Genomic DNA, 24295 nt, shown 5'->3' on the forward strand with positions numbered 1-24295 from the left:
GTAGTGTAGAAATGTAAAAGTGTAAGGTGGGGTCTACTAACATATTACCACTTGGTGGCCTCGGCGAGGAACTCGGCCTGCTGCTTCTTCATCGTCTCATACTCGGCGTGCAGCTCCTGGTGCTTCTGGTTCCAGTCGGCAACGGCGGCGTCGATGCGCTTCTGGATCTCGGCCTCCTGCGAAGCAGCCTCGGCCTCCTTGGCCGCGGCGCTGCCCTCCTTGGCGGAAGCGAGCGCCTCCTGCGCAGCCTTTGCTTCCTTCTGAGCAGCCTCGAGCGCGGCCTTGGCCTCAGCAGCCTCCTTCTTGGCGGCCTCGACCTGGGCGGCAGCGGCAGCGGCAGCCTCCTTGGCGGCAGCGGCCTCCTTGACGGACTCGGCGGCTGCAGCAGATGCGGCCTCGGCGTCGGTAGCACGCTTAGTGGCGGCCGCGGCTTCGGCCTTGGCATCCTCGACGGCCTTGGCAGAGGCGGCGGCAGCCTCCTCAGAAGCCTTCTTGGAGGCAGCGGCGGCCTCCTCGGCAGCGGCCTTGGAAGCAGCCTCGACGTCGGCAGCCTTCTTCTCGGCGGCAGCAACGGCCTCCTTGGCAGCCTTGGCCTCGGCAACGGCGGCCTCCTTCTCGGAGACGGCAGCGGCGAGCTCCTTCTTAGCGGCAGCGGCAGCAGCCTCAAGCTCGGCAGCAGCGGCAGTCTCCTTGGCCTTGGCAGCCTCGGCGACACCCGCAGCGGCGGCAGCGGCAGCAGCCTCGGCCTCAGTGGCGCGCTTCTCGGCGGCGGCAACAGCCTCCTTGGCAGCGGCAGCCTCAGCAATAGCGGCAGCCTTGGCCTGCTCGTCGGCGTCGTGAGCGGCGACTGCCTTCTTCTGCGCGGCCTCGGCCTCCTGGTGAGCGGCGGTGGCTTCGTCGTGCGCAGCCTTGGCCTCCTTGTGCGCAGCCTCGGCCTCTTTGTGTGCGTTGTCGGCCTCCTTGGTGGCGGCCTCAGCCTCCTGGTGGGCCTTCTTGGCTTCCTCGACGGCGGCGGCGCGCTCCTTCTCGAGGCCGGCGACCTGTGCTGTCAGCCTTCCTTCTGTCATTGTGACAGTAACGCTAAGGGTTGGCGCGCATTGGCCGATCCCTCGTCCGACATGCGATAACGCACCTTGTCCTTCAGCAGGTCAAGCTCCTGCTTGATGGCAAAGAGCTCGCCCTCAAGGGCCTTGGCCTTGGCCTCGGCATCGTCGGCGCGCTTGGAGTCGTCGGCAGCGGAAGAGCTCGCGGCCTGCACGGCGGCGAGCTCGGCCTCGAGCGCCTTCACCTTCTCCTCGGCGTCCTCGGCGCGCTTGGTAGCCTCCTCCTTGGTGGTGCGGAGAGTAAAGAACTTCTCACGGAGCGAGAAGAGATCAGTGGCCATAGTTTCTTCTGTCAGCGATGGCGCGGGTCTCATGGCGGTTGCGCAAGCACACGCGACGGCGATGACGACTGCTGCGCGACGCATCTGGGTGAGGGGTGAGGGAAGGTAGGCTCACTGTTTGGGAAAAGAGGTGTTGGTGCTAGAAAGCGAGTGAGTGTGGGGTGAGGAGGAGCAGGACGTTGTCGCTGCTGGATAAAAAGTCGGCGGGGAGAATGCTCGTGCGCTCGTCGTTGTTGGGAGCAGTGAGAGAGCTAGCCACTGAGAGGGTCGTACGAAGCGGCTCCTGCGGGGCAGATGGCGTGTGTGTGGAATTGACGGGGGTGATGGGGAGCTAGAGGAGCTGGATGCCAAAGCGTCTGTAGGTGCGAGCGTGGGGGGTGAGTGTAGGGCTGCGAGGGGTAAGAGGAGTATGAGAGAGGGGGAGAAAGACGAGCGCGATGAGATGAATGGCGTCAGGAGAGAGAGAGATGAGTGGAGAGTGAGCAAAGAGAGCGAGGAGAGCGAGCAGAGGAGATGAGAGGGGGGAGAAGGGTGGCGGCGCACGGTCCCGTTCGACGTGGAGGGGCGAGCGAGAAGGTAAAGGACGACGAGCTCTCCACCAGGCCATCAGGAAGGCCGCGCATGGGTGCATGCCGCATGCCCCGAAGGCCGCAGCTGCGGAGCTGGGGGCGGGGGGATGAACGGATGTGATGAGATGGGTGAGAATTGATGAGCGGAGTTGGTGCTTCTGACTTCGGACATGATCGCACTTTGCTGATGGAGGCGGAGGTGGGACGCGTCGACGCGACTGATTTCGGCCATCTGCGACGGCCCAAGTCGGCCATGCGCGGCCGTCACTCATGCCGTCCATGTTCATGCATGCCTCAGTCAACCCCATCGCCCAAGCTCGCGCACAGTTCTGATCAAGGCCTTGGGCGCGGTGCGAGCCATGCAACGAACTGCGAACCACGAGGTCGGGGCGCGCACGAGACGACAGCGCCGAGGGCGCGAGTTCTATTACCAGCAGCCACCAACTCTTCTTTCGCTGACGTTCCGCACACCGAACGCCGCCCCGCTCCGTGTCACATATGCCAGGCTCGGCGCATGCCAGTCGATCTCCGCCTTCACCACACACCCACCGGTACTATGTACCATGCCCATCAACGCCGGAGGGCTGAGCGGCGGGGCCGCCGTGACGCGCACAGATCCCCGGCCCGCACTGAGCAATCCAGAGCGCTTTTGTTCCTGCGCCTGGTCCTCGACTCTCGGCTCGCCCTCCTGAGCGTTTCATCGCATTTCATTGTCGTCAGCGGCTGCGATCGAAGCGGCGCACAGTGGCGCTGTGGGCATCACGACGACCGCGGCGTATGCGGGGACCTCAGATCGCGGTGTCGAGGTCCGGCTGAATGAGTATGTGATAGAGAGGGGCGGGCGATTGGGCGCCCCACCTGGTTGGATGCTGGGGAGCCGTCGGATCTTGGAGGTGCCCCGGGTGGATGGGCTTGAGGCAACTGAGACTAGGCGGAGCGGCCGACGATGTGCAGAGAGACCGTGTGTAAAGTGAAACGGGGCAATCTCGAGGCCTTGAGGCGATGCAATGGGAGCTGCGACTGACGCTCTAGACTTGCTCCGGTCTCGATTCTCTGCTCTGGTCATCTTCATCTTGGCCGTGGCTTGCGGCCCGCACATCTTTGCCTTGCCAGTTGCCACTTGCACTTGCCATCATCACCTTGCGCCATGCTGGGGGGATCTGCATACGGGCGTGTATATATGCCTGCCCAAGGCGGCGTTGCGCTCAGAAGCACGCCTCGCTTCGCGGCTTCTTGTGCGTGCGTAACGCCCAGTGTCGTGGTATCGAGCGCGGCGGAGCCTCCATCGCAACGAGCGCGGTGGAGGCCAGATTACAGAGCTCGAGCGCGGCGTGAGAGATACCGGCTTATCCCAGCCGGCCACCTGGAGTGTCGCCAAGCCACGCCCGCAATCTACCCTTTCGCGTGACAGCTCCATACAGTCTACATACAGTCTACTCCCAGTCCGAGTCCGAGTCCTCCGTCGGCGCGGCCGTGCTGGTGCGCACGACGTCGTAACTCTCCTCGCTGTCGCGCGGCGACGTCGCGGCGCTGCTCTTCGACGCCGGGGGCGGCTTGGGCGTCGCGGCCGACGAGGGCGCAGATGGCGCTGGCGACTGGGGCTTGGCGGCCTTTGCGGGCTCCTCCTCTTCCTCGTCGTCGTCCCAGTTGAAGTCGTCCGCATCATTCTCCGCCGTCGAGGCTGCTGTTAGCTGCTGTGCCGCAGGGCCATATCCACGCTTACCCTCAAGCAGCGCCTTGCGCTTCTTGTCCGCCGCCTCAATCATGTCCATGTGAAACAGGTAGCGCTGCCAGAACTGCTCGTCCGTCAGGTGTTCGGGGACGAGCGCCATACGGATGCCACCGACGTTGCCAACCTCGGCCTCGCGTCCCGCGGTCTGCGCCGTAGGCCACACGTCGCGCACCCACGCCGCGAACTCGTCACGGCGCTGCTGCGTCTCAGCCTCAGCCCCGGGGTCAAGGAGGAGAAGATCCTTGTCCTCGCGCAGACGGCGGAGCAGCGCTTCCTTGCGTGAGCCCGCGACGGCAGCCGAAGACAGCGACGCGCGCGGCGTGCGCCCGCCCTCAGCTGGCGGCGCCTCCGACTTCTCCGGCACCATCGTCGAGAACGAGTACAGCTCGCCGGCATCCCAGGCGCCCATCGCCAACGAGGCGCCCACGCCCTCGGGCGGCACAACCTTGACGTTCTCCTCCACCCACTTCTCCGCTGCCTGCTCCGCGTTGCGCGCCCACTCCCCGCCCTTCTTCAAGTACTCTTCAGCGAGCGACTCGGCCTGCCGCAGCGACAGAGTGAGGTTCTCTCGCGCGCTGGAGAGACGCAGGTTCTCCGCCAGCTGGTCTCTCAGCTGTGTCGGGTTGTTGAGCGCGGGGTTCGCTTTGGCCGCGGCGAGCGTCGAGGCCAGCGTGCTCTGCAGTGTCGCCTGGAGAGATGTTGTGCTGTTCGTCAGACGCGAGAAGAACGCCGACGTGGGCGACGTCGGCTCCCCGGCCGGCGTCTCGTCTTCGGGCAGAGCTCGTCCCTTGCCCTTCTCCTTTGACGCTGCCTCGCGCTCGCGCTCCTCAGCCTCTTTGGCCTCGCGCTCCGCCTTCTTCTTCCGCTCCTCCTCCTGCTCCTTCTCCCACTCCTCCTTCTCCTTGACCCCGACCTCGACCTTGGCCTCCTGCAGCTGCTTCAGGTCGTTCTGGACCTGCGCGAGTCCCTTCTCGGCATCGGCCTTGAGCGAAGTGAACGTGGACGCAGACTGCGCGTCAGCGGCCTGTGCAGAGTCCCACGCACCTTCGCCTTAAAACCTCCCCAGAAGCTACCGAGCGACTTGACGACCTGGCCCAACTCCTCCTCAATGTTGCCCTGGTAGAAGCCGTGCTGCTGGGCCCGCGCCCGCGCAGTGCTGGCTGCATTCTGCAGGCTCGCGCTCGCCGCTGCGGCTGCTTCGGCAGCCTGAGACGCCGCGGAAGAGGCAGTGCCGGCGGCGGTTGGCGCCGTTGCCTCGGACTCTTTTACGTCGATCGTTGAGGCGACCGGCGTCGCCTCCTCCGACGAGGGCTTGGGAGAAGCTTCGGTCGCGATAGCTGGTGCCTTGGGTTCGGCGGACATGGCGGTTCCGCAAAGATGAAGGAGTGTCCTCTTGAGGCGAGCTGTGGGGTGGTTGGACGCAAGAGATTGAGCTGGACGTGCACTGTTGCCGTGGCGATGGGTGAGAAGATGGTGGCAGGCGCAGCAGGAGTGACGACGGGATGGATGACGACCGGAGAAGTCGGGTGGCGAAGTCGGATGCCTCCGTCACGAGCCACGCCATTCTCGCGCGACTGTCACGTGACTCACCTGGTGACCCAGTGCGACGCGTCTGATCCCTGGGCGAGATCGCGCGGAGTGGAGGGAAGCACATGCTTCCTGACGGTGGATCGGGGGGTGGTGGGGTGCGAAACGTGTGCGGGACGCGACAACAACGTTAACAACACCATCTTGCATCCTCCTTTCTCCTTCTTCTTCATCACTCGTCGTCTTGCACTCCTCTCCCATCGTCCCTCCCCCCTCGGTCAAGCTATATAACGAGTGGCCATCCTCGTTTGACTGCTCATCCACTCCTCTCCACTCTCCCCACACTCCAAAAGGTGGCAATCTCCTCATTCCCCACACGCGCCAACAAAACCTCGTCAATCTCCACAGTCCGCGCATCCACGTCTCGCCTCTGACTCCCCGTCTGCTCGTCAGATTGTCCAAGATCGCCCAGCGCGCGGGTCGCTTTGAGTGTGTTTCTGGCGTCTCACTCCCGCATTCCGTCGTCTGCCTTTAGCTTTGTCCTTCCTCCGCCTGCTGCCTCGTCACTCGATCACGATCTCCGCTGGCTTCCACGCCTCCGACCCTCACCCACCATCACCCGGCTTCCAACGCCGGCGTCACCGCACGGTTCATGATGGCGCCTGTCCCCGAGTCACAAGACGGCAATTATGACGACTACTTCGAACCAACACAGCTCTCTCAGCCCTTTCGGGCTTCTCAACGCAACACGCAGCCAGAGAACTCTCAGATTGAGCCAAGGCGCAAGTATTGTGAGTTCTTTACGCACTGCACCTATAGAGCCAACGGCGTTTGAACCTGCCAGTTGGAGCAGCTGTCCGATGCGCGCGGTCTCGCTGACGGTGCACTTGGCAGCGAGTCACCGCTCTAATCGAGACTGCTCGGCTTCTTCGAACAAATGAATGAATACTGATAGCAGGGGCTGTATTCATCCCTATCAACTCCGATCACTCCATTATCAAGCTGTCTTGGTCCAAGACACTCCTCAAGATTGGACGTCACCCCGCAAGCGATGTCCATTTGAAAGAGAAGCGTGTATCCAACAACCACTGCACGATATCCCTTGGCATAAAGGAGCTCAAGAGCGCGCGTATGGGCATGGGGGAGGACGACCTTCTTCACGAATTGCGCTTCCGCGAGGAAGCGCCCGATGTGTGGCTTGAGGATTCTGGCAGCAGCAACGGCACTTTCGTGAGTTGGCAAGATTGTGAGGCATGGAGGTCGGGCTCTGTCAAGAATACCCTCGTCCGTTGTTCATTTCGGGACCGGGAGATGAGGCAACAAAGACTGCTGTTCGGCTGCGCCACACTGGAGCGCAGACAACGCTCCAGGCGTAGGCGACCCTTGATGTCAGCCAAGCCGATCGCACACACTACACTTTGGCTGACGCGCAGGTGAACGGGACACGCTTGACGAAGGGGAAGCGCCGACTGCTTCAGCATGGTGACGAGATCTCCCTTGGCCATAAAGAGTCCATTGACTCGCACGACGTGCGATACATCTTCCGCTCTGTTGGCACTCGCAATACGAAACGCGAGGAAGGTAAGGTCGGTGAGGTGTATCAGCGATACCAGTTCCTGGAACAGTGAGTGGGATGGCAAACCAACCGCTACAGAAGTGCTGACCAAACAGACTGGGTAAGGGAACGTTCGCCGAAGTCAAGAAGGCAGTCGACCCCGAAACTGGTGACATGCGTGCGATCAAGTTGATCACCAAACACCGATTCAACTATGACCCCAAGACTCTCAAGCTCTTCGAGCGAGAAATCAGCATCTGCACCAGTCTTGTCCACGTGAGTTGTCATCACATCATCATACTGACCTGCAGGAGAATGTTTGCCGCTTGGTCGAGTGGTACGAGGATCCCCAGCATATTGCATTGGTACTAGAATACGTCGACGGTGGCGACTTACTGAGCTACATCATGAACTACAAGGACAGCGACATGTCTCCTTGCCCAATACGTGAGCGCCTCAGCTGTCGATATCACTAACATTACAGCGGAAGAAGAAGCCACCGATCTGACCTTCCAGATTTGTCGAGCGATGGCCTTTTGCGTGAGCTTGCACGCGTAACAAACCTGACCGCAGCACGAGAAGGGTGTTACGCACCGCGACTTGAAACCAGAGAACATCTTAGTGACAAGCAAGAACGAGAGCACGGAACGACTCATCAAAATTGCTGACTTCGGGCTCGCCAAGATGATCACGGTTGAGGACAAGACTATGCTCAAGTCGCTCGTCGGCACGCCACAGTACCTCGCACCGGAGGTGGTCATGCAGTCTACGGTGTCTCCAGGGTACGAGAACGTTTGCGACTCGTGGTCTATCGGCGTCATCGTCTACGCCATGCTCACCAAGAACCTGCCTTTCGACGACAATAGCGAGCTCTCCATCGCCGATCGCATCAAAGCCCGTGCTACACTCGAATTCGACCGCACGGAGCTGGAACGGTACAACATCTCGTCAGCCGGACAAGACTTCATCGAGCGCCTACTGGAGCCAGATCCGACTAAGCGCATGACAATGGACCAAGCCCTCTTGCACGAGTGGCTGTCTGGCCCGTCATCACTTCCTAGCGAGCCATCACAGTCGCAAGCACTCTTCGGCGACTCCATGTGGAATATCCAGGAGTTCGGTTCTGAATTCGGGGGAACAAGCGACGGCGGCGAGAACATGGAGATGGACGCCGATGCCGTACGCTCCGACTGGACACGTCCAGCGACTATGAGTGCGACCAACTTTGGCAGCGCAGCCATGGTTGCGAGCATGGTTCCGACCCCGGGTGCGGACATGGTTGTGAGCGTGGGCGAGATCAAGAAAGCTTCCAGTGTGTCCAGCACTGAGAGCTTCTCGCAGCCAATGGAGAACCTTAGACTCACCACTGCCAAAGTCGACGAATTGCTTCAAAGTCGCGCCGAGGCGACGGAATCGCCCCCTTTTCGCACAAACGGAACTGTCGAGATGAGAGACGCGACGCCCACGCCGGGGAACATCCACGGCTCGTCACCCAAGCACGCGCCCATGGACCTGGACTCGTCGGCTGTGACGATCGGGACGAAGCGCAAGCTCCCGCTCAGCAGCAATGAGAACCCGTTCTCGTCCGGTTCTCTGTCGCCGCCTCCCGAGGCAGCGAAGGCGACCGCGACTCCGAAGAAGAAACCGTCGCCGCCAAAGAAGTCGGGGAAGAAGGCGACGCCGAAGAGGGTGTCGCCCTCAACCGCCGCAAACAGAAGAACCCCGGCCAAGGCGCCGGGTGGTGCACGGGGTGACCGGGACACTACGCCGCGCGCCGAGGCCGTCGGCCATGGGCGCCTGACGCGTGCTACGACAGCGCGCTTGACGGCGCAGCAGCAGTCGCCCTCAAGCCGCACGCGCTCGCATGTGACGAAAGCTGCGGAAGCGCGGGGCACCAAAAGCCGGCGCTTGGAGTAGCGTGTGCCAGTGTATAGCATGTCTTGTTAGAGCCCGTCGTATGCATAGCCTGTGAGCGTGGTCACAGGGAGGCAGTGGTCAGATTGAAATTCTGCCAGCGCCATTTGTTCGTCCGTAATCCCCCCTGTCGGCGTGAGTGATGACCCGTGCATCAGTACACAGCGTCCGCAGGCCCTCGTGCACCGAGATCGTGATTAATGCATCTATCATCTAGCCTTACGCATTGAACGCGGCCCATCTGGTGTCAGCTCCTCCCACCGGCGGACTCACGCCTCGCTCAGCGTCCCGAACACCCCGTTGGCCATCATGCGCTGCTCGACGCTCGCGCCCTTGACCTTGTCGGGATGCAGGCGCGCAATGACCTTCATGTACTTGATCTTGACCTGCTTGTCGGTCACGAGTTCATGCATGCCGACCTTGAGCACGACCTCAGGCCAGAGCACGAGATCGAGCGACGCGAGCAGCGCGCGGATGTTCGTCTCCTTGCCCGTACGCCACGCAGCAAGCTTGGCATCCACGCCGTCCTTGAGCGCCAGCCGCTGCTCGTCCTCGGCCTCGGCGGCGGCGGCCGCCGCACGCAGCTCGCTCACCGCTGCCGACCTGCCGACGTCGACGGGCCGCGATTGGGGTTTCGGCTTGGGCGTTGCGCGCGGCGTCGGCTTCGCGCTCCCGCTCTCGCCCCGGTCGGCTGGCCCAAGCATGCTCTTGGATCGCCGGACGCCGTCGCTCGCCTGTGCCTTCAGCGATGCGCCACCCAGCGCCGCGTCGTAGCCCAGCACGCGCTCCCAGTCGTCCAGCGCAAGCTTCCACTTCTCGGCCATCTCGTGCGCCTGCGCCCGCTTCGCCGTGGCCTTCACGAGCGCGTCGCCTAGCGTCACGCCCGCATCGGGCGTCGCGGGCAACGGCGCCTCTTTGGCAGGGTGGTATCCTGCACCAATAAGCTCGATGACCACACCGCAATCGGCCGCCGCTCGCGCCGGCTCGCCCAGCTTAAGCCACGTCGCAGCGCGGTTGTTGTGCAGCGGGACGAGGTGTAAATGACCCGCGGGCAGCGCCGCGATGGCACGCGTGTACGCGCCCTCGGCCTCGGCGAAGCGGCCGAGCTTGAAGTGCTCGTTGCCGACTGTCTTGTGCTGCGCTGCTGTAGAGAGCGCGTTCGCTGGCGCCGAAACTAGCGTCCGCTCTTTCAGCGGCGAGGGTGGGCGCGCAGGCGTCATCACACGCGGTGCAGGCGAGGCACGGGGCGCAGGTGACGCCCGGCTCTTCGGGTGTCGGTGCGGCGAGACGTAGCTCTTCGGCTCACCGCCGAGAAGGTTGGAAATGCGGTCGGCGTTGCTTGGTGGCGGAGGGGCGTCGGAGCGCTGCCGCCGATTGTCAGGCCGCGCTTCGGGGCGCTTTGCCTGCTGCTGCTTGAGCCTAGGAGCGTCCTCATCGTCCGAGTCCTTGAAGCCCAAGGACGCGTCCCCAAACTCGTGGCTTGGCGGCAGACCGCCTCGCTCAGCCTCCTCAGCCTCGACCATCCACCGGGGTCGCCCGTCCGGCGCACGAGCAGGAGCCTTGCCGCGTCCCTCTTGGGCATGGCTCGCGTCATACGCCTTCTTCTGCTCCTCGTACACCTTCAACGCCTTCTCCTTCTGCGTGTTCAAGAACGACCAGCCCTTGGTGAGCATAGTCGCGCCAAACTCCTGCGCCTGCGCAACAACCTGCTCCGCTTGCCTGGCGAGGTCGTCCGTGCCACTCGACCCCCCATAGTCCTCTGCGCGGGGACGCACTGCTTCGCGGCTGGGCCCCTTGCGTCGTGCCGCGTGTCGCGCCTTGCGCGCAGCCTCCCGCTCCCGCTCCTCGTCTTCGTAACGCCGAGCAGCGCGGCGCTCACGATCCCACTCGTCCTCCTCGTCTCGAGTGTCGCGCGCGGCTGGGGTGCCTCCCCGGCTTGCGACAAGCCTCTCGATCGCCGCCTGTACGTCCTCGCCCGAGGCGGTGGCCGCCAGCGCTGCGCGCGCCTGGTCTGGCGGGAAGCCCATCTCGACGATCTGGCCGATGACATGGGGAGGAGGCGAGCTGGGGCGTGCAGGGCTAGGGCGCGATGCGGGCCGCGAGGTTGGCCGTGAGGGGGATCGCGAATCCTGCGGCTCGACGCGGGGCTGGTGTCAGCACAGCATAGCGGTGTGGGACGGAGGACGACGAGTTGGGTGTGGGGAGGACTTACGCTGGGCTTACGCACAGGCCGCCCCAGCTCGCCAAGCAGGTCGTCGTCGTCGCCTCCGTAGTCCTTCGATGCATGAGCTGGGGATACATTGGAGGAGAGCGCGTCAAAGTCCCATGGGTCGGCTGGCCCGGCAACAGGCTTGGACCTCGATCCCGAGCCCGAGCCCAGGAGTCCGTCGTCATCGTCCCACGAGATCTCGTCCTTCGCGCTCTTGGACGGAACCTTGGTAGCCTTGGCGCCATTGAGCAAATCGTCTTCCCAGTACTTGTCGCTCTTCGCTGGTGGAGAGGGCGATTTCTTCTGGGAGCCCAACCCGCTCTCCATGTTCCAAAACGAGCCCTTGCCGCCTGCTGGTGGCGACTTGGGCTCTGGCTTTCCGGGCTGCCCGAGCGCGCTGTCCATGTCCCAAAAGCTCCCCGCGTTCTTCTTCGCGCTGGTTGCAGATGTTGCTGACGTAGGTCTAGCCGAGCCCGGACGCGACGACGCGGAGGAGGAGGGTTGGAGCGCCGGGCCGAGATTCATCGGCTTGGCGGGCTGCGGTGCAGCAATGGGCGTCTGCGCTGCGGGTGCGGAGGTCGTGGCAGCTCCACCGCCTAGCTGGTCCCAGAACGCGCCGTCGCCCCATCGGCTCCGCTCCTCCTCCGCTTCCTTGGCCTTCTGCGCGGCGAGCTGCGCTTGCCGCTCAGCCATGCTGAGAGTCTTGCCGGCGCCTCCCGAGGACGCGCCGCCGAGGAGATCTGAGAAAGCGTCGGAACCAGAGGGTGGAGGGCGAGGGGAAGCAGCGGTGCGCAGACTTGGCGTGCCCCGCATGCCGGCGAGGTTGGCAGACGAGCCAGCGTTGGAGGCTGGCTTGGAGGCAGCAGCGGGGGTTGTCGAGCCCGAGTAGTAGTTTCCCTGCGGGCGGGACAGCATGTCGAACGCCGAGCCCATGCCGGCGCTGTTAACCGGCTTCTTGGGCTGCTCGGACCAGGAGAGGTCGAGGAGGTCGTCCATGGTGATACGTGCGGATGAGGGATCGCGTGGACGGGAAGGCGGATGGTGTTGGTGGATCTCGGTGGAGGCCAAATACATCCGCTCCGGAGAGTCTGTGCGGATAACGAGTAGAAATGTGCTCAACCATGCTTATGCGACTATGGACTGGACTGGACTCTACTACAACGTCTACGTCTCTACTCCTCGAAGAAGATTACACTGCCGTCAGCTCGTTCAAAGCAGCTACTCACGTCACAGTCATGTCATCGCGGAAGTAGCGAGCGACCTTGCCATTCAAGGAGAGAAGCTCGCCGCGCAGCTTGCGGTCGCCGCCGCCGAGAGCGTTGCGGATCAGATGCGTGGCTGCGTTCGAGTCGCCTTCGAATACCCACTGCCCCTGGTCGCGCTTCCCAGACCCAGGCAGGTCCTGCACGGGGAAGGGGCGGGGCTCAGTCGTCGCCACTGGAATCTCCTGTGCCAGCTTGGCCTTGTTGACATCGTTGCGCTTCTTGTTGTTCAGATAGGCGGCCATCAACAGTGTAGCCTCCTCAGACGTGATCCGGTCCCATACTGCCGTCAGCTCTGCCTACAATGCTACCCACAGCCATCAGTAGCCAGCACGACGAAGCGCAGCTTCTCGCCGTTTGCCCCCTTGAGCGGGCGGTACTCGACCTCGGGCCGAGCCGTGACGTATGGCGGCGTGAAGTTCCACGGCCGGATACTCCGAGGCTTCTCCCCTGCGTCCTTGATGAGCGCGTTCACCGCCTCGCCCTGCACTGTTGTCCACTTGTACACAGCGTCACCGAAGGCGCGCGTTGGCTGCAGGCCACCCTGCACGCGCCCGTTGCGGATCACCGTGTCGCCTTCGTAAGGTGGGTGCTCGGCACGCATTCTGCCGTCAGCTCCGTTTCCTTTGGAAGCTCACCGGGCCACTTCCTTCGGGTTATCGCCCATCTGGTCCTCGCTGAGCGTGTCGGAGCGCCACCCATTTGGCCCATACCAGCCGGCCACTGCACGGCAGTCGCCTGTGACAGCGACGTAGAGACCGTCGTTCTCGGCGTCAACCAGCGCCGTGCCAACCACAGCCCCGGCCGCAGCAGGCGCAGCAAGTGCAGCAAACTTCTCACGCGCCTCCTCCGACTGGTCGGTGAGCATGTCCGGGAGCGCGCGGATAGGCCCAGCCGAGATGTTGTCGTCAAGCTTGACGAACCTGCCGTCAGCCGATATGCCGGGACGGCAGAAGGAAAGTAGTCGACGCCACTCACGAGGCTTCGAGACTCTTTGCGATGTTGATTGGACTCCACGTCTTGGCCCACGTGAACAGGTCATAGATCTGGCCATACCACGAGCGACCGGGCACCATGCCAGCCTGGAGGCCGGCCAAACCCAGAGCGAGGGTAGGGTGGAGTGTACGCGAAAGGAGCTCGGATGTCGCTGCGCCGGCGTGTCCGTCAATGACAGAGAAGAAGGCGAGGTCGCGCTGGCCCGTCTCCCCTTCCTTGCCACGGGGAACGATGTCGGCGGCGCTACGGTCCTCGCACGGCTCGTTGGAGGCGACAAAGTTAGTGTCCCACCTCGCGACGGGGTTTCCAATACGCGCAGGAACCTCGCTGGTCTCGTGTTCATGCAGCATCTCCTCCATCTCGGCGTTGGTCTTGCGCTCGAATGTCACGCTCTGCCGGTTGTTTCCCCTCCCGACGACGACGGTGAACTCGTCCCGCCGCGTCGTGGCCGGGTACACGCCCATCTGACGCGTCTCCCAGTACCACACGCCCGCCGAGGCAGCGATAAGCACCGCCGCAATAAGCGCATTGCGCCGCGTCGTGTCGGCCGTCACCTCCTTCTTGACCTTGGGACCTTCGAATGAGGACGCAGCGCGGCCCTGAACGATAATCGGGGAGACGCGGGGCGCTGTGCGCAGCGCCGAGCACACGAGACGGGCGCGAGATGCCATCGGCGCTCGAGGGAGAAGCATGGTGGTTGCAGTGTCGATGAGGAGTGTGTCAAAACAAAAGACACGATGAGATGTCAGCCGGGAATTATTGGACGCGCTCGGTCGGCCCACCCCGTCGCCGCCCCACCTTCCCCACAACAAACCACCGGCATCTGATCGCCAAAACGACAACAATTACTCCTCGCCCAACGCGTCATCCCCTCACCTCGCCATCTCCATCAGCTCCGTCCATCTGCGCTCGCGACACCGTCGCTCTCCTGGCATGTTCGCCGGCGCATTCTCCTACCTCGGCGGCCTCGCCACCTTTGCGCAGGTGCTCTTTGCCCTGCCTATGGCGCTCGACCTCCTCGGTGCGTCTCGCGTCCGTCTCCAGACTGACCACAGGCCCGCCATCATTCCTCCTCCTCTCCCTGCTCTTCACTCTCCACCACTTCGGTTACAGCACGCTCCGCTTGCTCCTCAAAAACACCGTGTTTGCCCCGCTCATCACGGTGCTGAGCTTCCTCTCACCGCTCATCAGCGGCCTCTGCGTCCTCCTCACCTTCTACTACTACCTCTCACCCCCTGAAAATAGCCGCTTCGGCCACGTCCTCGTCAACGTCCTGCCCTACCTCTACGCGAGCGTGCTGCGCTGGGTCTCGCCGCTTTTCACGCTCATCGAAGGAGTGTCGACCCTCCTCGTCATCCAGATCACGGGCCGCATCGGCAAGGGCTGGACGGCCGATGACGACAAGGAGGAAGGCTTCGAATGGCGCGGCCTCGTGGGCCTCGTCTTCTCATCGCTCGTGTACTCTGGCGCCCTCTGGCTGCTGGTGTACGCGTTCCCGGACCATGCGTTCCCCGCGTTTCTCCTCGGCGTTGCGCTGGCCACGACCGTTTTCCTGAGTGTCACGGGATTCACGTTGCGACGGACGAACGTGATTGAGACGGCGTTTGTGCTCCTTTACGTTGCATACTCGGCCTGGCTGTCGGGCGTGGAGAGTGCCATGGAGTGAGTTTTGAAGATGGGCTGACCGATACCTCGGGCGATCGTCGGGGTCAATTATGCACCCTCCTACGACGCTTCCATTGGCGACGCTGACGCTAGACCCCGTCAATTCGGCACCGGCTGGCTCTCTCATGACTGGGCCGTGCCCAAGTCCGTCTCCGCGCCCTCTGTCAACGCGTTGGCGCACTACGCCATCGGATCTGCGCTGGACAGCATATGGGCCGTGGCTGGCGCGCTGCCTCCGCACCTTCTCCTCTCGCTCATCTACCGCGTGGTAGTCCTGCACTTCGCGGCGCGCATCGTCCCCATGATTCGACGAGGGTGGGAGGATGGATCCGACGCCTCCCCGAACTTCTGGGACGGCCGAAGCCTTGGCGAGGAGCCCACCGTGAGCTTGTTTTTTGAGGCATGCTAATAGCAGAACATGCGCATCACCACCATTGTTCTGAGCTACCGCCGCGCCATCCTCATCGCCGTGTACACCCATCTTCTCTGTAAGCCCGAAGCAAGGATATAGCTGACACCAGTGCTCGACGCAGGGTCACAAACGTGGTGGCGGTGGGTCAACATTGCCCTCTTCCTCGCTGTCTGGAGTCTCGAGCTGCTGCTCGACCCTGACGACGACGCAGAGAGCGTCAAGCCCTGGAAGACCGACTAGCATCATACACTACAAGTACATGCATTCTAGCATTCTATTTCGTGAGCGGTGCGGTGCTAATGATATGTGGTGGTGATGCTCAAGAGCGACTCTATGCCTCAATGGCCTGAGGCTCCGCCTCACGCTCAAGGCTCTGGCTCCGCCGGCGCTCCTCGCGCTCCACGCCGCGCTTCCACTTCTTGTGGTTCTGGCGCATCGCATTCTTCTCCTTCTTCCGTTTGTTCCGTGCAGCAAACTTGGCCTCATGGAATTCGCAGCCCATGCCCACAAGTCCACCGCGGAGGGCAGAGTCCAACGCCTCTGTGACGCTCATTGGACCCTGCTCTGCCGCTCTGATGGCGCGGCAGTGAATAACGCACGCGCCAGTGGGACAGCGCGCCGCTGCGCTGCCACCACACGGCTGGCCGATACAAGGTTTGGCGGGCGGCGCGACATTGACGGGCGATGGTGCGCGGCTCGGCACAGCGCTCACCGCCGCGCTGCCCGCGTACGCCGGATCCGTGGGCACCTTTGCCGACTCGGGAACTTTGCGGATATACGGCTGCGCGACCCACGTCGGCAGCTCGCGGTAGCCGCCCTCGCCAATCGGCGTGGCAGGCATGCCGAGCTTGGAGCCGTCGGCGCCCATGCGCGCCTCGATGACATCCAGCGCCTTGCGGTACTCGGTCACCTTGCCATCTGTGAGACCTGTGCGGGAAAGGAGGTCACGGAGGTCGTCGTGCTGGTCTAGAATGGGGCGGAGGACGCGGAACATATGGCTCTTCATGGCGTTGCCACTCGTCGGCGTCTTGAGCTGCTCGCTGATGTCGAGGTAGCGCCGGGCGAGGAGAAGGATGTTGGGGTATGCGAGATCGTGGTTTGGCGGCATGAAGAGCGCGGGGTTGGACAGGTTGCCCTCGGCGCTCATGACCCCGTCGACGCCCGTGTACTCCATGCAGCGCGTCGCGTCGTCGCCGTACAGGATGTTGCCGTTCGCGAACACAGGCACCTTGACCGCGGCCTTCACGGCCTTGATCTGGTCCCAGTCGGCTAGACCCGTCGCCTGGCCCTTCATCTCACGCGTGCGCCCGTGGCATGTCAGGATCTGGGCGCCTGCCGCCTCGATCATCTTCGCGTACGCGACCGTCTTCTCCACGTTGGGGAAGATGCGAAACTTGGCTGTCACGGGAACTTTGAGGTTCTCGTGTAGTGTGCTGATCAGGCGCGAGATGAGCTCCCACTCGTCCTGTAGGAACGAGCCGTAGTGCCCCTTGCGAGCAATGCCCTGCGGACACCCAAAGTTGATGTCGACGGCGTCGCATCGGTCCTCAACCTTCTTCGCGGCGGCGAGAAGCACGTCGGGGTCATTGGCGCAGAACTGCATCAGTCCGAGTCTCAGATTCAGGCTTACCTGTACGAAGAGTGGCCGGTCACCACCTTCAATACCGGCGAGGTCGTCGCCGCAGCCCTCCTCACCATTCTGGATGTTGAAGACCGGGTCCTTGACGCCCTTGGTCTTGAGGAACACTTTAGCATGCACCATGGGTGTGTAGCTCAAATGCACACCGCCAACGAAGCGCTTGATTTCCTTGCCCTGCGGCGTGGTGATGGTCTCGATCGGGCCGGCAAGGTCGGGCGGCAGCGGCGCCTTGGAGAGGAGCCTCCATGGCTGATGTTAGCCACTCCGGGGTTGGCGGCTGCGCGACGCAAGCCGCAAATCGCGAGTTGCAACTCACCAGCTCGCTCTGCTCAACCATCGGGGCGAGGACATTCTTGGGACTCCCGATTGAGCGGTAGAAATCGTAGCCGCCGAGCTTCTCGTGCTTAGGTGTCGGTGGCGCCGTGAGCGGATACACACGCTCGGCCGCCGCCGCCGGGGTTGTCGCCGTCGCCATCGCGTTTGCTGGAGGCTTTATGCGTAGCGCTCGGAGTACCGAGCGCAGGAAAGTCAGCTTGGGAGAGGACGAGGCGAGGGTGTGCGGGTATGATTTGTGCAGAACAGAACACAAACAGAGTTGGTGGCGACTCCCAACTTTTCGAGATAGTCACGTGCTGTTATGTAATGAGAGTGATCAGCCGTGAACTAATCTCTTGGAAGTGGTCTAATAGCCGACTAATACAAACCGCTTGTGATGGCGCACTATCCCGCTGTTCAATTGACCTTCCTTCTCCATCACCTCTCCCACCTCAACACCTCCCTCTCTCATTCTCTCTCCAGTTTCACAAGACAGGAAACAGGCCAGGCCAGCTGCTGAGCTAGCTGTACTGCGCCATCTCTCCTTCATTGCCTCCTCGCATCCTGACGATGGTCGCGCCTCTCACGGTGCTTGCGCCCTCAGAGCCGGCGTACCTAGCCGCGCTGGCGCGGCAGCCCAAGGATGCGCGCCCAGACGAGATCTACGAGGTACGACTTGCTGCGTCAGGTGCTGACCGCAGAAACTCGAGATGGTGGGCAAGGGCGGCTACGGCGCCGTGTACCAGGGCCGGCACAAGGAGACTGGACACATCGTTGCCCTCAAGATCATCAACCTCGACACAGGAGACGACGACGTTAGCGATATCCAGAAGGAGGTGTCGCTGCTGCAGCAGCTCATGGGAAGTTTCGCGGCGGGGTCCGGCGGCGCAGGCGCCATGCCCAACTTCACCAAGTACTACGGTAGCATGATGGAAGGGCCAAAGGTCTGGATCATCATGGAATACGCTGAGGGAGGGAGTATCCGGACTTTGGTGAGGGAGAATGTCAAGCACAAGCTCACGGCAGTCAAGAGCCCAGCCGCTCAAGGAGTTGCACATCGCCCTGATCATGCGCGAGGTGCTGGTTGCGCTCACGTTTCTGCACAAGAACGGTGTAATCCATCGAGACATCAAGGGTGGGGTGAAGATTGGTTCCGGAGCTGACGATAGCCGCCAACATTCTTATGACGACACAGCCACCACGTATCCTGCTGTGCGACTTTGGCGTCGCGGCGCTCCTCGCAAGCAACACCTCAAAGCGCTCGACTTTCGTGGGCACACCATATTGGATGGCGCCAGAAGTTGTAACGCAAGGCCGACTCTACGATGTCAAAGCCGACATCTGGAGTCTAGGCATTACGCTGCTGGAAATGGCGCATGGCGAGCCGCCGATGCACGGCCAGCCGCCGGCGCACGCCGTCAAGATTCTTGGTGACAAGAAGCTGCGCGCCCCTCGTCTCGATGGCGGCACATGGAGCAAGGAGATGCGCGACTTTGCCGTCGCCTGCCTGAATGAAGAGCCCGCGGACCGTCTGAGCGCGGAGGATCTCAGCAAGACCAAGTGGATCCGGCAGCAAGCAAAGACCCCGCTAACGACTCTCACGGAGTTGATGGTCCGCTTTCAGGCGTGGAAGGCGGGCGGAGGACAGCGCATGTCTCTGGCGCCTGGGGTGGGTGCCCAGATTGACGACGACGCCGCTTCGGTTGATGGTGATGACTGGAGCTTCACAGTCCGCTCACGAATGAGCATGCTAGAGGTAGCCGACGAGCCAGGAATTGCGCCCCCTGAGAGCTTGCGCCGCCTCTTCCAGGACGACAACACTGCCGACCCGTTTCAAAGCTTCGTTCCGGCGCCCTCGCCCAGTCCGATGACAGAGGAACCAGAGGAGCTCGAAGGATCGGACGCGGGCGGCACGGTGAGACAGAGTCGCAAGCCACGCCACCTCTTCATCGTGACGAACCCGTCCAACCCCACGGCAGACAGTGGGAGTGCGCAGGCCACGCCGTTGGCGCGCCCCAAACCCAGTGTTGATACATTCTCATCCGCGCCCACTATGCGGATGGGTACGACGCCCGAGCCTTCCTCTGCAGCACAACGCCGTCGTCCTTCAGGCTCAGACGCGGCGCTGAGAGGCTTCCAGTTCCCGCTCATGGCCGGCGCTAAGCCTGCTCCGGCGCCACCACTCCCCAAACCACAATTCGCGAAACCCAGCGCAGAGGAGTTGAGTCCTTTGGACCAGCCTGCGCCGCCGTTCGCTCGGCCGCCAATGATGCGCCAGGCCTCGGCTACAGTCATGGAGGGGCGGGCGGCGAAGGAGACGCACGCGCAGGCGCAGGCGCAGCTCGCGGCTGAGGTACCGGCGTCGCCTACCAAAATCCCCGGTCTGGGCGTACCCAGTAAGGGTGTTGCGATGATGCGTTCGCGCTCCGGAAGCAGGATAGACGACTCGCAGGTTGGGCTACGCGACCTGCTCAAGCTCTCGCCCGCGGTGCCCGAGAGCGCCGACCTCCTCCCGCCTTCACCAAGCACGCTGACGGCGCCGAAGCCGTTTGTGGCGCTACCCAGCCCGCTCGGGGCCGGCGACACATCCAACTCGAGTTTTATGAGTGCAGCCGGATTCAGCAACGGGTTCAATGCGGGGTTCAGCAGCGCGGGTTTCGGAGCGGGCTTTGGCGGGCTGGGCATGGGTATGACGAGCATGAGCACACCGGCGCTGCTTGCGTCGCCGCTCAACCAGAGCTCGACGAGTCTGCCGTCCATGCTGCCAAGCCCCGGGTTGGTGCAGCTCAACGGGCCGCGTCCACTGGACCTCCCGCGGCTGGACGATGTGGGCGCAGCCACCACCGAGCTCGAGACCACGGTCGACGAGCTGCGCCGTTGGCTGGACATGGTAGCCGGCGGGCTTGACCATTTACTCCGCGTAGGTGAGGACGGGGACGAGGAGGGCGTGCTCGCGTAGTGTGTGTGCCTGTGCGTAGATGCATGTTGTACGATGAATCTAGTGTCTATCAATGCTTGTGTTCTGCCTTGCTCTTGTCCGTTGCCAACACTGCCGGTTTCTCCGCCGGTCCAACCTCCCTGGTCCCGGCCAACAACACGCCCAAGCCCCACACACTCGCGGCGAACAGCACAAGGCCCGCCGCCCACACGCGCACCCACACGCTCTCGCCGAGCAGTTCAAGACGGTACGCTTGGCTCAACCAGAGCGCTTGTCCTGCAACCCAGGCAGCGAGAGCAGCGCCGAGGCGGGGCCATGTCAACGAAGGGAAAGTGAGGAGGGGCACGAGTGGCAGCGGCCAGAGGAAGTACTGGGGTGAGCAAGTGTTTTGTAATGCTGAGAACTGAGGCGTGGCTGCGGCTGACCAGAACGCCCAGGGCATTCGTCAAAAGACCCAAACCAGTGACTGGACGGCCTCCACTTCATAACTCACCTGACTGGTGCAGACCTTGTTGAACACAACAAAGAGGGCCGTCTGGAAGAACATGGCGCTCTCAACTCCGAGGCGCGGGGTAAGCGCGAAACCGGCGCCGAGGACGAGGCTGAACTGGGGCAAGAAACTGGCCAGCGGATGCCTCAGCGCGCGGAGGAGGGCGCCGCCGTCGCTGGGCAGCGTGCGCGCGAAGTAGATCGGGAGGAAATACGGGCTGAAATTGTGCCTGTGATCGAGGCGGGCAAGGTGGTACCGGAACGTGTGTTCAAGGAAGGGCTCGCCCCATCTTCCGTCAGCTGAGTATGGGAGAGGACGCACACAAGCCACAACGCGCCGTTAATGGCGAGGGCGGTGGCGGCTGCGATCGCACCGAAGCGCCACACGGCGGCGCCGAACCAGCCGTGTCTCCGCGCGAGAGCGGACCAGATCGCCGGCACGTAGATGACGGGGTAGATTTTGTAGCTTGCTGCAAGGGCGAGGATGACGGCGGCGGCCGCCTCCCACCTTCCTCTGGCGCTTGGGCTTGCGCTCGCGCTTGCGCGCCTTCCCAACCCGGCGCGGCGGAGGGCGAGCGCGAGTGCAGCCGTCAAGAAGCAGGGGAGGGCTTCGGGGCTGCCGCGCGTTGTGATGTTCAGCACGACGGGGTTGAGCGTCCACAGCGCATGGACCTTCCACTCTTCCGCGCCGGCACTGAGCAGGATCGGTGGGAGGGCGAGGGTCAGCGCCACGAGGACGAGGCGGCCGAGAGCAGGCGCAAGCGCTGCAGGCGCGAGCACGAGCACGAGTAGCGGCGTGTACCGGAACGTGGCGCGGTCGTATGGCGACCCGAGGGCGAGGGCGGGGCCGAGCGGTCCCTCGGCGTAGGACTTTGGGCGGAAGGTTGCGCGCAGCCCGTCGAGCACGACGCGCCAGTCCACGTCCGTGTACCGCAGGCCACCGAATCGCTCGGGGTGCGCGTCGACGTAGGCTGCGTACGCGACCAGCGCGACCTGGATCACGGCGGAGGCCGCGAGGATCGGGAGCGTGTATCTGCTCCACGCCATGAGTTATGAGGACTTGGTGGACCGCTGGACGGAGGTGGAGGAAGTGGTGGAGGTAAGTGGAGGGCCGTGGTTCGACTCCCTCTCGGATTCTACGCGGCTGTGACATCACATTCCCCGGCACGTACCGAAAGGCCGACCGTGTCAGCCGGACAGCTGCCGTGGCCGCTCACCGGTCTGTCATTCTCGCTCTCGCCCATCCTTCCACCTTCATCTCCTCCACGTTGTTCGCCACCGCACTCCGACGCCTCAGCCGCACCATGAGCGGCGTCACCACCTCCCCCCCATTCCAGTATGCGCCGCAGCACGCGTTCGACGACCGCACCATGAAGGTCTCGGACATCCACACTATCCAGTACGTCTGCGTTGACGTGTGAGGCGAATCACTCACGGCAGCTACTGGCAGGCGGGCAATCCGAAGGGCAAGCCGGGTGAGTCGGTGGGCGGGACGTAGGCAGGACGTAGCTGACGCCAGTCATCTTTCTGTACGCGTCAAGCCTTTCCCTCGTACGGATGACGAGCTGACCACAGCCACGGCGGGCCCGGCGGCGGCACGTCCTCGTCAGACACGATCTACTTCAACCCCGAGGTGTACCGTGTCGTGCTTATGGACCAGCGCGGCGCCGGCAGGTCCGAGCCGTAAGCTTATAGACCATGGAGAGCTGACGTAGCACCGCCGAACTGCGCGAGAACACGACGTGGGATCTTGGTGCGTGTTGACCGTACGCGCAGTGGTGAAAGGATGCGTGCGAGGGAAGGTACCTTTCTGGAGCCTTTGCCTCTGTGCTTCTCACTGCCTCGCGTCCGGATCAGCCAACCTCCTTGCTTGCATAGTCTGACAGCAGTCGCCGACATCGAGCGTGTCCGCAAGGAGCTCGGCATCGAGAAGTGGCTCGTCTTCGGCGGCTCCTGGTGAGTAGCCCACCAACCCGCGCTCTAACAACAGGGGCTCGACGCTCTCGCTCGCGTACGCCCAGACGCACCCGGACCGCTGTGTGGCGCTGATCCTGCGCGGCATCTTCCTCCTGCGCCGCTCCGAGCTGGAGTGGTTCTACCAGGACGGCGCGAGCCGTGAGTCAGCGCATGGATACAGCTGACAGCAGACATCTGGCCCGAGGCGTGGGAGCCCTACCTCACGCAGATCCCCGAGGACGAGCGCCACGACATCATCTCGGCGTACTACAAGCAGATGACGGATCCGGACGAGAAGAAGTCGCTTGCTGCCGCCAAGGCGTGGGCCACGTGGGAGGAGAGCACGAGCAAGCTGTTCCAGGACCCGGCGATGGTTGCGCTGGCCGACAACAACGCCAAGTGGGCGCGGTGAGTTGTCATGGACACTGCTGAGGGAGCAATGCTGATGACAGTGCATTCGCCACCATTGAGTGCCACTACTTTGTCAACGCGGGCTTCTTCCCCGAGGGCCACCTGATCAAGAAGGAGCAGCTGGACAAGATGTGGGTGGTGACTGACCAGCACGTGTCTGGTTTATTTCTGACGCCAGCCGCCACCTCCCTTGTGTTGTTGTCCAGGGCCGTTACGACTGTGTCTGCCCGGTGAGTGAGGATTGCTGGTCGGTTGGGAAGAGTAAGCATGGGGCGCTGGGCACTAGTGTGCCGGGGCGCTGAAGGATGCGGCATCGGCACAGAGCGAACCGAGATCCGTTGGGCCAGACATGGGCTTTGACTTGAGGGCGCTGCTTGTGCCGAACAATTACGACTCTCGAGGGCGCGCCTCCTGCCAAGCCTTCGTTGGAACCAGCTGGCAGACGCCCTCCGTGCATGACCTCGCATCGTGTCGCGGCAGTGTACGCGCCCCGTTGTCTGTCATGACCAGTGCTTGCAGGATGCCAGTCAGCGCGCGCGCGTCGTCTCGCAACGCATGCAGACTGCCGCCTTGGCCCCTGCAGCTGAGGATTTGTCTCGCTATCATGCTTCCCCCTACTTGGGAACCTGGACTTGGAAGCTGCTGTGAGCACTTTGCCGTCGCTATCGCCCAAATCCGTGGTTGTCATGTTGTGACGTGGGGAGACGACATGGGGAGACGCCTCCTTGTGCCTAGCGACCCAACCACGTCACATCCGTTTTCTTGGCTCTCATTACACTTTGCTCGGTTGGGCTGCTCTCACCTCTCACGCATTCCCCTCTTGCTTCCTTGGCAGCTACAGCTGCTCATACGCCCTCGCGCGTGTACCGTACACACATTCTGACACGCAGGCGCGGTCGGCATATGACCTGAAGCGGGCATGGGGCGAGGGCTGCGACCTGAAGATTGTTGATGACGCTGGTCACTCTGCGCACGAGCCTGGTATCACCAAGCTGCTCGTGGAGGCTGCGGACAAGTTTGGGCGCCAGCTCAAGTGGTAAGGGGGATGGGCAACTGTTGCGTCAGTCATAGTGGCGCGTGGCTTGTGACGCAAGGCCCGTGGGGTCTTGGGTCACTTGGGGCGTGTTTCAAAGGACACGGGGACGGTCTGATGGTCCAACTACCAGGCAGCTAGGCAGGTAGCCAGCAACGGTTCATGCAATCCATATCGGTTGGGGGGTGAAGTTGAAGATGAAATGATCACGTGTCGAGGACGAACGACGTAAACAAGCGTGGGGGGTGGGAGGTGCCTGGAATGTTGAGGGACGGCGTGTTGGCCGAGA

At 62.9% G+C, this 24295-nt stretch overlaps 11 protein-coding genes across 11 annotated transcripts; 4 read left to right on the forward strand and 7 right to left on the reverse strand.

The window, feature by feature from the left end:
• Positions 1-44: 44 nt before the first annotated feature.
• On the reverse strand, positions 45-1417 carry COLE_05066 (uncharacterized protein; the record flags this gene model as incomplete). The annotated part of the gene is made up of 2 exons (XM_018425434.1): positions 45-1040; positions 1133-1417. The coding sequence occupies 2 exons, from the start codon at positions 1415-1417 to the stop codon at positions 45-47; spliced, it is 1281 nt and encodes a 426-aa protein (XP_018278110.1).
• A 298-nt stretch (positions 1418-1715) lies between these two features.
• COLE_05067 (uncharacterized protein) lies at positions 1716-2015 on the reverse strand (the record flags this gene model as incomplete). The annotated part of the gene is made up of 1 exon (XM_018419308.2): positions 1716-2015. The coding sequence occupies one exon, from the start codon at positions 2013-2015 to the stop codon at positions 1716-1718; it is 300 nt and encodes a 99-aa protein (XP_018278109.1).
• Positions 2016-3386: 1371 nt separating this feature from the next.
• On the reverse strand, positions 3387-5047 carry COLE_05068 (uncharacterized protein; the record flags this gene model as incomplete). The annotated part of the gene is made up of 3 exons (XM_018423463.2): positions 3387-3634; positions 3677-4694; positions 4730-5047. 3 exons carry the CDS (start codon positions 5045-5047, stop codon positions 3387-3389), a joined length of 1584 nt encoding a protein of 527 aa, XP_018278108.1.
• Positions 5048-5867: 820 nt separating this feature from the next.
• On the forward strand, positions 5868-8684 carry COLE_05069 (uncharacterized protein; the record flags this gene model as incomplete). The annotated part of the gene is made up of 7 exons (XM_018425433.1): positions 5868-6003; positions 6171-6442; positions 6646-6836; positions 6884-7043; positions 7079-7214; positions 7252-7307; positions 7341-8684. 7 exons carry the CDS (start codon positions 5868-5870, stop codon positions 8682-8684), a joined length of 2295 nt encoding a protein of 764 aa, XP_018278107.1.
• A 216-nt stretch (positions 8685-8900) lies between these two features.
• On the reverse strand, positions 8901-11886 carry COLE_05070 (uncharacterized protein; the record flags this gene model as incomplete). Its single annotated transcript, XM_018426741.2, has 3 exons — positions 8901-8922; positions 8955-10828; positions 10894-11886. 3 exons carry the CDS (start codon positions 11884-11886, stop codon positions 8901-8903), a joined length of 2889 nt encoding a protein of 962 aa, XP_018278106.1.
• Positions 11887-12112: 226 nt separating this feature from the next.
• Positions 12113-13612, reverse strand: COLE_05071 (uncharacterized protein; the record flags this gene model as incomplete). Its single annotated transcript, XM_018420410.1, has 4 exons — positions 12113-12435; positions 12468-12757; positions 12791-13075; positions 13131-13612. The coding sequence occupies 4 exons, from the start codon at positions 13610-13612 to the stop codon at positions 12113-12115; spliced, it is 1380 nt and encodes a 459-aa protein (XP_018278105.1).
• Positions 13613-14081: 469 nt separating this feature from the next.
• Positions 14082-15465, forward strand: COLE_05072 (uncharacterized protein; the record flags this gene model as incomplete). The annotated part of the gene is made up of 5 exons (XM_018426740.2): positions 14082-14169; positions 14204-14810; positions 14907-15195; positions 15229-15301; positions 15335-15465. The coding sequence occupies 5 exons, from the start codon at positions 14082-14084 to the stop codon at positions 15463-15465; spliced, it is 1188 nt and encodes a 395-aa protein (XP_018278104.1).
• A 91-nt stretch (positions 15466-15556) lies between these two features.
• Positions 15557-17339, reverse strand: COLE_05073 (uncharacterized protein; the record flags this gene model as incomplete). Its single annotated transcript, XM_018423462.2, has 3 exons — positions 15557-16822; positions 16856-17113; positions 17181-17339. 3 exons carry the CDS (start codon positions 17337-17339, stop codon positions 15557-15559), a joined length of 1683 nt encoding a protein of 560 aa, XP_018278103.1.
• Positions 17340-17749: 410 nt separating this feature from the next.
• COLE_05074 (uncharacterized protein) lies at positions 17750-20138 on the forward strand (the record flags this gene model as incomplete). The annotated part of the gene is made up of 4 exons (XM_018420876.2): positions 17750-17848; positions 17881-18171; positions 18206-18314; positions 18349-20138. 4 exons carry the CDS (start codon positions 17750-17752, stop codon positions 20136-20138), a joined length of 2289 nt encoding a protein of 762 aa, XP_018278102.1.
• Positions 20139-20187: 49 nt separating this feature from the next.
• On the reverse strand, positions 20188-21653 carry COLE_05075 (uncharacterized protein; the record flags this gene model as incomplete). Its single annotated transcript, XM_018423461.2, has 3 exons — positions 20188-20487; positions 20611-20896; positions 20929-21653. 3 exons carry the CDS (start codon positions 21651-21653, stop codon positions 20188-20190), a joined length of 1311 nt encoding a protein of 436 aa, XP_018278101.1.
• A 257-nt stretch (positions 21654-21910) lies between these two features.
• Positions 21911-24013, forward strand: COLE_05076 (uncharacterized protein; the record flags this gene model as incomplete). The annotated part of the gene is made up of 10 exons (XM_065626384.1): positions 21911-22005; positions 22047-22081; positions 22172-22289; positions 22322-22359; positions 22496-22562; positions 22597-22721; positions 22754-22970; positions 23015-23104; positions 23152-23203; positions 23864-24013. 10 exons carry the CDS (start codon positions 21911-21913, stop codon positions 24011-24013), a joined length of 987 nt encoding a protein of 328 aa, XP_065482325.1.
• Positions 24014-24295: the final 282 nt, after the last annotated feature.

The sequence above is a fragment of the Cutaneotrichosporon oleaginosum genome (genome assembly GCF_008065305.1).
Source record: "Cutaneotrichosporon oleaginosum strain ATCC 20508 chromosome Unknown ATCC20508_contig04, whole genome shotgun sequence".
In the NCBI taxonomy this organism is placed as follows: domain Eukaryota; kingdom Fungi; phylum Basidiomycota; class Tremellomycetes; order Trichosporonales; family Trichosporonaceae; genus Cutaneotrichosporon; species Cutaneotrichosporon oleaginosum.